The following is a 13,763-nucleotide window of genomic DNA, read 5'->3' as shown; positions in this document are numbered from 1 at the left end:
AATTGCTGATCTGCTTCATATTTGACAAATGCTTATGTTTTGCTCATTCCCTTCTGCTCCCCCAGAAACTCCATTCACGCATCTTAGACCTCTCATCTGGAGATTTGCTTTCAGAAGTAGAACGAAACAGAAGCCTGATGCAGTCTCGAACTGCTGATGCTCAAATTCACGTGAGTTTTTGTGCTGTCCTTGTACCCCTTATTTGGGACCCTGCTTTTTGCCTCTGAAGTCTGATGCCAGGGATGAGCCATAAAGCAGAGCTCTGAACTGAAACACTGTTGAGGCAGATAACAATACTTCTTTCTTCTGTTCTCTGATATTCAATATTGTGTCCTCAGTTGATATAGTAAGCAGATAGTGTCACTCTGTGCAAAAAAAGCGTAAATCTTAGCAATGTCCCCAGTGTACCTTTTTGGGTATTGATTACATCTCAGAATCTCTGAGAAATGGTCAAGGAGCTTTTTATTAAAGCCCATACACCGTATTATTCATCCCACTTTTATGATATATTATGTATGAACTTTTAAAAATTCATGGGCTCTGCATTTTTTTTTTCAGATGGGGTTAGCTTTGTGCTTATTTGGCAAAATGTTAGCCAGTGTGGCTTTCATGTTTCATTGTCAAAGAGAAAAGTAGCTCAAAAACCAAAAGTCACATGGGGAAAAGAGGACAAGAACAGAGCATTGAACCTGTGTATGACTTTCAAGTATAGTAGTGTCAACAAAAATGTAATCTCCTTTGTAATACATACTTTAATGAAAAGGCATTGTTTCAGAGGTTCACAAAAATGCTAACCACCTTTGCTTGATATGTAATTAAGCCTTCAGGTTAGGTTTTTTTAACAGTTTTTTGTCTAACAGTCTAATTCCATTTTCTGTGATTTCTAGCGAAAATTATGTGTTTAAATTGTAATACTACATTCAGGCCCTTTTATTTTCATTAAAGGCAATGACTTAAAAGTCTTAATTACAAAAAATTAAAATTTCACCATGTCAGTTATAGACATGTATGCAAGTTAAATATATTTAATGAATGCATCATAAACATATTATCAAGGTACTTTCTTGGATAATTACAAGAATAAAGGCAAATTGCATGGGAAAATTCCACCTTCAGTGATCTGAATGCAGTGTAGAAATTGGGTGGATATCCTACTTCAGCATATGTAATGGTATGATATTTTGTGTGCATCATCTCCTTTCTTAAATGATACAGATGATTACAGTAATACACTGTTCTTTTGCTTTGCTTGGATATCTCCGTTTTTCCCACTGCTAAAACTGTAGGACCAAAGGCCTTTCTCCTCTCTTTAGGTGAAAAGGAAACAGTGAGGGGATGGCAAGTCTCTCAGACTAGCTGAAGATGACAGGAGGGGAAGGCAATACTTGTCAGCACACTGTGATCTCCTCTTTTCTCCGACAGGAGACTGTCATAGGAAAGGGTTTTACAGGCATCCTTCCCTTACACGCTGTGATGACTGGGACATTGTCGAGTATAAAGAGCAGAAATTTGACATGACATGTTTTCCCAGTGCCATAGCTGAAAGGCAACAAAATAGCCAAAAGAAGCAGATGCTGCCAATGGCCTCTCTATAGTCAGCCTTACAGGGAACAACACCGTTGTAGCTGGGGAAGCTGACAAGAGAGGGTCTCCCATGTGAACCATGATGTCATAAATAAAGAGTAATTTGTCTCAACAAAGCAAGAAAGTCTGTTTCAGAGCCCAAAACACAGGCATCAGCCAGCCTCACACTCGAAGATGTATTTTTTCTTCCCAGATCCCGTGGATTTAAAGGCTACTCCTCTTGCATCCATTTGACTTCATAGGAGGACATGTAGCGATAATTCTCAGAGGTGAAATGTGCTCTTGCTACCTCTAAATGATTTTCCCATTCATAGGTTTTGCCTGTGACAGAGAATAATGATTTGCCCTGTAGTTACGTTTGTCAAAACCAGAACATTATTATTCAGTTGAGCAATGAGCAGCTGTACTGATGAACTCCTCAGCAGTAAAAATTCTGCTCTCTCCCATTTAACTGAAAAAAGGTTCAACCCTTGTAGTAATAAATGGGAGGACATGGGGGAATAAATGGAAGAAATTAGCAGAAGGGCAACAAACACGTTAGTGTATGAGAAGCACCTACAAACAGCATTTTTCTGGAGATTAGCATGAAGAAGCTGTGTCTAGTGCATATACGGTTTCAATAATTGTTCTGTGGATTCAATAACTTCATATTTCTTGTGTCTTCTTGAATATAAAGGTAAAATTTTCATCTAAGCAAAATTAGTTTGGTGTATATCTACACGCAAAATCAATAAATATTTTTTGAGCTTGCTTTAATGAAATCTGAAGCAAAGTTTTGTGAAACAGAGTCATATAAAATCATAGAATCATTTAGGTTGGAAAAAACCCTTAAAATCATCACATCCAACTATTAACCTAATACTGCCATGTCCACCACTAAACCATATCACTAAGTGCCACCTGTATACATCTTTTAAATACTTCCAGGGATGGTGACTCCACCACTTCCCTGGGCAGCATGTTCCAATGCTTCACAGTCCTTTCAGTGAAGAAATTTTTCCTAATACCCGATGTAAACATCCCCTGGAACAACTTGAGGCTGTTTCTTCTCATCCTATTGCTTGATATTTGGGAGAAGAGACCAACCCCCACCTCACTACAACCTGCTTTCAGGTAGCCATGTCACTCTCTCTGGCGTTCCTGGTAATTAAAAAGATGTCTGACTCTGTAAGGGAGCTGGAGAATAGCATAATAGAATGGTGCAGGCACTTAACATTAAAGAAGCTCTAACACTGTTAGGCACAAGAGTATTAGTTTGAAAACAAATTAAAGGCATCCTAGATACTCCTACAGAGGTTTAATATTTTACCTAAAGTGCTATCTGCTCTTCATTACTCTCTTCCTCAAAGCTGGCACTTAGTCACAGTCAGCTGAAATTGCATTTGGAGAAGGGCGATAACTACACAAGTACTAAAGGCAGCCATAAAGTGTCAATAAATTGCATAAGCAAGAGGCTTCAGCTGTCTTCAAGCGACACAAAGATGGATTGTCCTACGTCAGAGAGTTTCTTAGACAAAGCTTTGAACTAGATAGGAAACCCAAATTAGACTGTAATGGAGAGATTCCATTCTCAGTGGACATTCTGGCTGGGATGCTAAATTAATTTACCTTGTCCAGGGTGCACAGCCTCATCAGTTACATTGTAGGGCTATAATGCGGTTGTCAAGATGTACTCGTATTCTTATAACTTTGTTTTCTGTATCTTACACAGGCACACTTTATATACAAAGCATAATTCAAATACACTCAGAATAATCATTAGCAAAAGAATAGCAGAATATTGGTTTGAGAATAAAGAAGAAAATATGGAGGATTGTGGATTTTTGCCCTGACAAATTTTAGCAATTTATAATTTAGTTCTCGGTATTAAATTCACCAGATGCTAATGGCATAACAGGAATGCATAAGTAGCTTACTTGCTTTTTCTTTGTCCTTCTTAATCAAGAGGAAGTGAAATGATCTTTTTCCACCCATAAGATATTTCTATTTCTTCTCATATTTTAGGAACGCCAGCAGAATGTGAAATCCAGTATACCCGTTTTGAAATGCCAGAGTCAATTACATATGACAGGTCCTAGCTGCCTGTATCCCAGGAGCAGCTGCAGTAGCAGTGAACTCTCCCTCTCAAGTGCTTGCAGTGAATATTCCAGTGGTTCCTCCTACACATGGAATGACGGAAAGACATGCAGCAAAAGGGTAAATCAAATTAATTTTCTTCATTTATTAGCATAAATTAATCTGAAATAAGATAAATTGAAAAGCTGCCTATTTCAGAGATTTTTTTCACTTTCTTCTCTCTTTTATATTTAAAACAGTTGTCACTGAACTCAGTAAGGATTCTGTCCCAAATGTCTCCCTCCCTTTCACTTTCCCCCTTTTAATTCTTCTTTAACAATTTGCTCACAGTTTCCTCATTTATTCTGACATTTATTCTGTCTTTCACAGTCCAAATTGCTCTTCTTCTTTATCTTAATCCTTCCATTTATATTGTTCTTCCTACAGGTTTTAAGTGCGCTATAGCCTTCACACCACTGTGAAATCCTTTATTAAAAAAGAACATTGCTATTAATAGCAATGGAGGAAATGTAATACCCTATGCAACTCCTATATCTGTTTTCTAAAATGGTAACACTTTATTAACAGCACATGTGAGTAATATGTGAATTTTGTTTTGTTTCAACAGTCATCTGTGAGCTGGGATAAAAGAGTGAGTGTTGGCTCTTCTCTCCCAAGCAACCTCTCAAGTCCTGCAGATGATCTACCTCCAACTCGTGTCAAGGAAAACCATATCTTAGAAGGGCTGAAGAAATTACAGAAGAAAAAAATAATACTTGAATCACCTTCAGTAATATCAAAATGGGGTTACAAAGATTGCATGAACTCTAATGAAGGAATATATTCCCCTGGAGTTAAATGTGGTGGCCATAATGAACAGACTTACTGTAAGCCAACAGAAATAGAAAGTATTTGCATTGAACATAACAAAGCATTCTCTTATGATTCAGATTCACATGATGATGCAGATGATGACTCTTCATCCTTACTGTTCCTGCAGGAAGTACCAAGAAAAGACTGCAGGACCTATTGTAACAAATTAACTCACAGCATTTCTGACAGTCTCTTTGACTGGGATCCTAATAGGAAGTACTTGCCAGAAAGAAGTTCATATTTTAATTCAAAGGAAAGACCTGAAAAATTGACTAGTTTTGTCAGTGGATTTCAGGCAGAAGTAAAATCATGCACCAGAGCAAAGCTGCCTGAGTTACAGTTGTATCAAAGCCATGCTAATATAGGCTGGAAGGACCTTAATTTTCAGCTTTCAGATACTGATGACAATGAAGTCTTGGATGAATTGCATATAGAAAGCAATGATGAGAAAAGTCCATCAGATTTATTAGCAACTCCTTTTACTGAGAAGTACATGAAGACCTCTGACATGTTCAAAGACACGGAAAATTCTCAGATTGTATCTACTGACAAAGAGGAAAAAAAGATATCTGCTCCCTCAGACATTAGGCCAAAGACATGTAATTTCATTAAACAACAAAAGGTTATAAGAAAGACCTCTTCTGAAGAGTGCATTACAGTAATATTTGATGCTGAGGATGGTGAGCCTATTGAATTCAGCTCACATCAAACTGGAGTTGTCACTGTAACAAGAAATGAAATTTCAATCAACCAGCCACAAACTACATCCAGTGCAGAATATACTGAATTTATACCTCAGGGAATAACTGGTTTGCAGACAGGAACCAATGCTAGAAACTACACTTCTTTAGAAAGATCTGAGGATGAAACTGAGAAAAAGACTCTTGAAGATAATACTGGGAATAAAAACACAGTTGTCCCTATGACCTGCAATGAATCTTCACACTGTGGAAGAATGATGCTGCAAAATACTCCACGACAAAAACTAGCGAAGCCAGTGTATGATGCAACATACAAGGCCAATTCAAGCTCCACTGGGCATTCAGGAATCAATCAAAAGCCAAACTTGACTAAAATACCAAGCAGAGGTAAATTTTCTCCAGAAAAAACTGTGATGACAGAGAATGGGTACACACCTGTAGCTGAAGCAGTAGGCCCTGCAGCCCTTGAAAAATCACCTGCTCTGCCACCTGTAAAGCTTTCAAGATTCAAAAAGGCACAATGTCCACCTCATAATTTTGACTCAAAGGTCGACTTCCAGGTTCCAAAGACCCCTGTCCACCCTCTGCCTAGCTTGAAACATCCAGGCAGAAGTGACCGTTCAAAGTATCCAAACAGTCAGAATCCAGCATCACCACTGTTGCCTCAGCACCTTATAGAGCCCAGTGACTATGGAGAACCTCCAACCAGAGACTTTCATTGTGATTTAGCAACTGTAGAAACCCAATCACCATCCCCACCCCTTCCTCCAGGCAGGTCAACATCCTTGTTGATTCGGCCTGATTATGCTCATTCACCACCTGTAGTGGTAAAGTTAGGAGGAGCTGGTCCCAGTGAAACAGCAAAAAATATACTGAAATCATCACCATCAAAAGGAACTGTGAACTCTGGCTTTCATAATCAATCTAGTCATGAATTGCAAGCAAAAAATGCATCTTCTGGGGCCAAAATTGAATTATCTTGCCTTCAAGAAAATGCAGAAGCGATTATGCAACATAAGAGCATATCTCAGCAACCCCATAGTGCATGCCAAGAACTTCCCAATGTTTCCACAAAGCAAGTCTGCCCAAAAAGCCCTAATCAGCTGGGTCTCCACAGGAATCGTGAATTTCCTAACACAGATTTTCAAACAACCAGGTCCCTTTCTCTAGGTTTTCCGTCATTGAAAACAACTTCTTCGCAAGACACATATTCCAGCAAAAAAGATATTTCCTGTGACAGTGAGGTAGATCAGCCACAAAAGATGCCAAACATTCTCCCTGCAACTCCTCAATGTCATACCACAAGCACAAGTGAGCCTTTACTATCTCAGGTAAACAATTCCCCATTGTCAACACTGTTTCATGGTAGTGACACTGCACATGCTACCCAAAACTCTAATGAGAAAGGAATGAAAACCCGTCTCCCTGTAGGACTGAAATTATTTGTCAAATCTCCCCAACTTCGCAAGAGTTCTACTGTACCAGGGAAACAGGAAAAAGACAGTATAAATGCAGCTTCCAAAAGTAATGTGAGTTCAAGTAAGTACAAGCAAAATGAATCTATATGTGTAACCAGTGGAAGTACAACGGATGCTGAATTAAAAGACTCTAAGTCTGATACCGAAGTAAAACACAGTTTTACTGTGGGACTTAGTATGGATGCAGCATCACCTCATTCACATGAAAACTGCAACTTGGTGGTAGACAGAGTAGATGGATTAGAAAACAAATTAGTTAAGAGATCTGTTTCTTCTAGTAACAAGTCACACTTGAAGCCAGCTCTGGGCATGAATGGAGCGAAAGCTCGCAGTCAGAGTTTCAGCATTCATACAGGGGAAAAGCCTTCTGCCCCTGCAACAGAAGGTCTTGGAAAAGTACGGACTCAGATTATTACAAACACGTCTGATAGAGGAAATTCTCTAACAAGGCAGAACTCATCCGTGGAAGGGCTTCAAATCAAGCCCATTCCTGGGTCAGCAGTGACACCAGTGACTCTTTCATATACTCCTAAACCCACAGAAAATTCCTATTCTAAACAAGGCTTTCTTGGAAATACAACTAGTTGTAATAGCCAGCATGGAAGCCCGAGCAAACTGCCCTTCAGATCATCTCCGAAACTAGACCTGTTTCACAACGCTTCAAAATGCAATGGAAACAAACCATTTTCTCAGAAAGATGCACGTAGCCTGTCTGTCCAGAGTGAGAAAAGCACTGAAAGTTTTCAACATGAGGCTCATAATAAAAGAAGTATTCTACCAACAGAACTGGAACTAGATCTAGAAGCATCAGTTTCTGTATCTTCCAAACAATCTTCATCATTTCAAAGCTCAGATGGCATAAAGTGTTCTCAGAAACTGGAAGCAACAAAGTCACAAAAACAGCAAATGTGTTTAGAGTTAGCAGAAGCCTCTGAGAAGGGTGCCAATATTTTGAGTTCCCCAGCTCTGCAACCTACAATAGAGGAAAAAGTCATGCTATGCATCCAAGAAAATGTGCAAAAGGGTCAGGGACAAACTAAATTGCCCACGACGGAGACTAAACAAAGGACTGGACCCTCTCTAGCTAGTTGGTTTGGCTTTCGAAAGAGTAAGCTCCCAGCACTGAGTAGCTGGAGGACTGATGATCCTAAAACAAAGGTAGAAAAAAAAGATGCAAGAATTTCAGGATTTGGAATTAAGCAGGCAAAACTGGAGAGAAAAAAAGAAAAAAAGAAAACTGAACAACACTGTGAAATAGAAAATGAAATTAACAGGAAAGCAGACAATGGTGATATTTTAGCTGATGCCATGGAGAGCAAAATTCTGAAACCTTCACAAGACACTCCTGGTGAGATTGAGTGTGAGCAAGGCAAAGGTTCCAGCACATCTACGTTCTCACCAAAAGACAGTTTTATGAAAGAGCTTTTAAACAGGTAAAACTCTGGAACATGGTTTGGGATGTGGTGTTGTACACTGTAGCTTTACAGCTGATCAAATGCTAAGTTCAATGTGTTTCTCATAGGCTAAGAATGCATAGTAGTAATTAGTAGGTAGACAATCAGGATGTTAATCTCTGCACAAAAAAGACCCCCAAAACATTAATAATGAGATGATAATTTTGTTCATGTTCCTTTGTTAACCAAACCAGTGGTCTTTGAAATTAAAGAATGGCAAGTTACATCCAAATTGATAGAAATTCAAATTATTCCAGAAATCAAGAATCTAAGCAGATGGTGTGTAAAGATTGAGAATATTTAGGTTCATGTTTTAATGTATTCCATCTTCGTGTATTGTAACCAGCAGACATATATTTGGTAACTAGTCAGAATTAATTACATTTCTAGCTACCACAACCTTCACTCACGGAACTTAACATTTGCTATACTGTGTTTTCAAGTTCGCCCCACAGCAGTCCCAAATATAATATAAATCATTATATGTGAAAGGCTAAATTGATATACTACCTGAAATTGTAAGTGACGGGTTTGATCAAGGCTAGTTAGAAACATTTATCACTCAAAGGTTTAGAGACAGAAAGATATAGAGAGGTTACTTTAAACATTAAAGGAATGGGAAAGTAGAGTGATTGAAGAAGGGCAATGTAATTTATCAGAGGAATCACTCTCTACCTGCAGAGTTGATAAGAAAGCAGCTCAGCAGACAGAAAGTGGATCAAATAATGTTTCCTACAGGAGTGTGTCGAAGGGCAGCTCCCAGGGCTCCTCTCTTCACGGCAACTCTATTAGCTCTCAAGGAAACCACAAGAAAAACAGCAACACAAAAGCTGATATGGAAATGCAGAATCAGACCCTGGTAAGTGCTTTGGTATATGAAAACATTATTATGTTCTTTTTTAACTTCTGGAGGTGTTCCTGACAGTACAGACAAACAGGACAATAGCTGTTTATATATGATAGAAGGATTTTGTGTAGCTAGAGAATTGTGAATTAATACTAAAGTTGGCAGTTTAAATATAGGCCAGGTTATACGGCTAGTCATGAAGATCCTACTGCTTCTGCTGGCAATTCAATTCCAATGGAGATACATGCACAATGGTGCTATAATCATACGCTAGTAGAATGAAATAATGAAATAATAAAATAATAGGACCTTTTTTTTCCATTTTTTCCCCTTTCCCTGAAAATTGCATGCCAGTGTTAACATTCCTGTGAACATTATAGAAATCATTTAACCTAAAAAGCGCACTGCTGATGCGAAAGAGGCAAAGTATTTGACCATATTTGAGAATAGTTGTTACTTAAGAGGGAGTCTTTCAAAAGCAAAACCATACTTTTGACCCATGTCTCTGTACCATGGAAAATCTACATTTAATGCCCTGTAGTTTTATGCTTCAATAATGTACTTAGTATATCTGATACACCAAGTTACCCAGGAAGTAGGGATGATGCAATTTAGAAGAAAAACAAATTTATTCTTTGTTAGCTACTAGATTCTGGTTCTTGAAAGGTTGTGTGAATTGCTAACTTTTCTGCATCGAGAAGTATACATACAGTCAAGGACTGTAACCCAAAGTCAAACTGAATGGGTGCACTTCCTTGTGAAGCTTCTATTAACATAGAATTTAGTAAGAAATTTCTTGCTCAGAAGGGGCCTTTCCCATGATGTTTTAAAGTCCAAGCACCAGGAAAACAGAGATGCTTTAACTTGATAAGCATTATTTTCTCATTCCTGATAGCTGTCTTGACCACATTCTTATGGTGATTATTAACAATAATCACAATTTCCACCAAATAGACTGAGAACCTGTGTCAAATGCAATACTGATCATGAAGTTAAGGCTATCACTTTTGTTGTTCTGATAAAACTGAGTTACTGAAGTACAGCACATGCAACTGTTTCATCTGAGAGAATTCGAAACACAAAATCTTTGGGACGTGTTTCAAGGGTAAAACAAATTTCAAAAAGCTTCATAATGGGAACTTGAAAAACTCTTAGCTTAGTACTGACATTTAAGATGCTTAAGGTTTACATATCCCACGCATAGTTTCAGCTTCAGGCAAGTGTTGTTTTACTTTAATGCTGATGTCTTTTCTAAGAACATCTGCAAGGTCATTTTTAAAACTTAACACTGAACATATGCAGAATGAATGTGTTTGAAAACTTTTTCCTCCTGACTCCTGTGGTATCATCTCTTCTTTCAAAATGTAGATGTCTCCTGCATTATAAAGCTACAAATTATAAGCATATCTAAGGCTGTCCTTGTAGTGTCACTGAAAGCAAAGAGAGAGAATGAAAGTCTGGAAATGTGCAATATGCAGGAAATTCAATCCAGCTGATCTAGAACTTTGATAGCAAAGCAGAGCCCCTTATCAGAGCCACTCAGTTTTAACTATGCCCCATTTAATATGGTCCTGACAGCTTAGGGTATATCTTCACTGTACAGAAGTACAAAAAACTCTGCACACTGCTTCTGCAGTTTCTTTCTGACTCATTATTTTCTAATGCTGGAATAATTTGCTGTGCTTTTTGTCTGTCATTTTGTGAAGTCTCTCTAACCATAGCAATAATAGTCATTTAGAACTCTAAGTATATGTTCAAGAAACATGCTTTGTTTTATCAGGTAACTACAAAGATTGTTCTTAATATACAAAAATAATGGAGAACTGCTAATTGCACTATTTCATTATTAAGAGCATGTTAGTTACAGAGAAAAGGCATTACCTGTCATATACAATACACTCCTTTGTTCATGGGGAATCAGAGTATTTTTTGTATTTTTTTTAAGATTAAGTTACATAATATCCTTAATTGTTTCGAGTTTCATATTATGTTTTTTTGTGTCTCTTAATTCCTGAAGGACATACCTAGTGCAGAAAGACGGGGGACTATTATTTAGAATAACAGAACTAAAACCATGCTTACAGTTCTTAATGCTAACCTGTGAAAGAGATATACCTTAAGATTCTACAGTATGTGATATTTCATCTTGTCCTCCAAACTTCTACAAGAAAAACAATGCAAAGTTTTTAAATTCAGAGTTCATGCATCTTATTACTATAATTTCCAGTTATTCTTTGGTGTCTGCTTACTTTGAAGCAGATTTCAAAGGACTGCAAGACAGCTGTGACTGAAAAGTCTCATGCAGTAGAATGGCCTGTTGTGCATTTTTTCACTTGTAAAAAAGACAAAACAAATTGTTTCAGAGAAAACAGCATAAATCTTTTGAAAAGCCCTAAACTATGAAGATTTCTTTTTTGAACAATGCAAAGTGCATTCAACCATACACGTTTAGCGTCAAAGCTGCTGTATTTCAAAACTGCATTTTAAATTTAAACTGTATTTTAAATCTAAACTGTATTTTAAATCCTGGTCATAACATTTTTTAACATTAATTTCCTAGCAAGTTTTTCCTTTAAAGCCTATTTAATTTTTCATGATTAAATCTCTTCCTTTATGATGTGCCAGGTAAAGACTTGGGGCACTATTACACTGTAACATATGCACCAATTACATCTGATTCTGTTCATGCAAAAAATGTTATTGCTTGTCTGCCACCGAATTTATGGAAAAAGCAATGTTCCACCAATGGCGGCCTTGTGCTTTCACCTTCAGAGGGATACACTTCCCGTTAGTGTTCATCAAAAAAGCACTTTGTTCTAAAGGCTAGCCAACAGAAATACATAATCCTTTAGCCCACACCAAGGATATTCCACATTCTCCAATACTTTTTTATGTCCTTGGCTGGAGCTTAAGGTGAGATACAATCATTTTTGTGCTGCACTGCTTCATTTCATCTATGTGATTTTATTACAGCCCAGTGTAATTTAGAAAAGCCATGGGCTTTACTTTGTGAGGTGGAAGTGTGGCACCAAAATTGAGACACCAGGAGCTTTGTATAGCACTGTCTGTCTGCAGTCTGCGTGTTTGGGGAATACCCAGAGATCTATCCTAATACTGTGAAATGTCACATCAGCAGTAAGCCACAGACTGCCATGCAGTCTGCAAATGTGATAAATTGTTCTACCCATTCTTTGCATGATTACATACTCTTGTCTTAATTTTCCATAGCCTGAAGAGCGTTACTTCAGAAGAAAAAAAGATGTAATTAGATCTCGGATTCATGTCTTACTGAGGCTAGTCACAGGAGGTCAATAAGGCTACTAGTGTAAGCCAAACAAGCAGAATATATGTTATGGTCAAAGATATGGCATGCAAATGATGATAAATTCTATTGGTTTATATTGCAGAAGATATTTAATGTTATTGTGGATGTGCTGTAAGTAGTTTAAAATAGCAGAGGGATTAATAAATAATTTAAAATCTTTGAGATAGATATTGAAAATATTTTTTTTTCTGCAGTGCTGGCTTTCCTCCTCTCATCACCCTGAAAGTATCTTCATTCCTGTTTGATTTATGTATCATGGCAGAAAAATATGTCCCTGGATCTGAATTATGGTTGCTGATGGCATGTAATGGAAGGGGTTTTCACTGTATGCTAGGAAGGTACCCAGATTATATATACACTTGGGAAATAGTGCAGAAGAACAGCAAAAAATATGCCTTCAGCTGAAAAATAGAGTATCTAGGGGATTTGATTAACACATACTCGAATAATGCATGCAGGCTCTTAGTGTGCCCTGCATTCTTAAATTAAGTTTTTTCTCTCTGTTTAGCTAATTACTGCTTTTAAATAGGGGTGGAAACAAAAATGCCAAAGTTCTGTGTTTGCAAACTGAACTACAGAGATACTATATCATGTATTAAGTTCACTTTTATTTGGCTTAGAATGTGAAACATGGTATTTCTAGAGAGAAGCAAAGAGGTCAGAACAACTGCAGAAAAGAGTTTTCCATTTGAGGAATTACATCTTCCAAGGGTATTTTTTGACTGCTGCATATTTTGACTTTGAATGAAGTTAAAGTTGTTATCCTCAGATACCATTCATAGAATGAACTCTTCCACTCTTAGCTGCCCTGTAACTTTATTCTGGTTTATTTCTGAAAAGATATTTTCTAGTTATCCTGAAGCAACGTAACTGAGTCACAGATTTTCTTCACTTTTGTTGTTGTACTATGTACAGGCTAAAGTAGTCACAGAAAACCTGCAAGAAGAAGAGGAGGACACCATGACAAGGACTACATGTCAGAGTCATGTGATAGGTACAAAATTATGTTTTACCCCGGATTTTATTGCTGTCAGTTCTTAGGAAAAAAAAACCCAAACATGTTTAATTCTGATTACTTCATTTGTTTGCCCACCTAATGTTAGCTTTGGCATTCATTTAGCTCTGTTCCTGGATAACCTGATTTCACCAACTATACAAAAAAAATGGGTACATACCATTAGCAGTTGTGGGTCAGTTCAATGCTGACAGAAGGGCTTTGGAATCTGGCTAAGAAAGATCATTTCAGCCTCCAAAACTAGTTGATTACATATAGTGGCTTAACTCAAGGTTAGTTGTGCATGATACTTCCAGTGGGAATATTACTGATATGCTGTAACTCTGTCATCTGGCCTTGAATTAATAAAATTCAGAATAAAATTCTGAATAGCAGAATAATTTCTGTAATAAACTAAACCAGAAGGAGTAGCAAAACAGGTGTCTGTTCAA

General features: G+C 37.5%; 1 protein-coding gene across 1 annotated transcript in view; it reads left to right on the top strand.

Moving 5' to 3' along the window:
- NCKAP5 (NCK associated protein 5) overlaps positions 1–13,763 on the top strand; it is a gene marked incomplete at its 3' end in the record, with an annotated part of 395,713 nt that overhangs the window by 324,538 nt on the left and 57,412 nt on the right. The window contains exons 10-14 of the mRNA XM_080620860.1: positions 66–170; positions 3,589–3,780; positions 4,268–8,124; positions 8,827–9,004; positions 13,233–13,311. Coding sequence (XP_080476986.1) covers positions 66–170; positions 3,589–3,780; positions 4,268–8,124; positions 8,827–9,004; positions 13,233–13,311 — 4,411 coding nt within the window. The remainder of the gene's footprint in view (positions 1–65; positions 171–3,588; positions 3,781–4,267; positions 8,125–8,826; positions 9,005–13,232; positions 13,312–13,763) is intronic.

The sequence above is a fragment of the Psittacula echo genome, assembly GCF_963264785.1.
Source record: "Psittacula echo genome assembly, chromosome: 6".
Lineage (NCBI taxonomy): Eukaryota > Metazoa > Chordata > Aves > Psittaciformes > Psittacidae > Psittacula > Psittacula echo.
The sequence above is the reverse complement of the archived record's forward strand: the minus strand, read 5'-3'. Positions and strand labels throughout refer to the sequence as shown.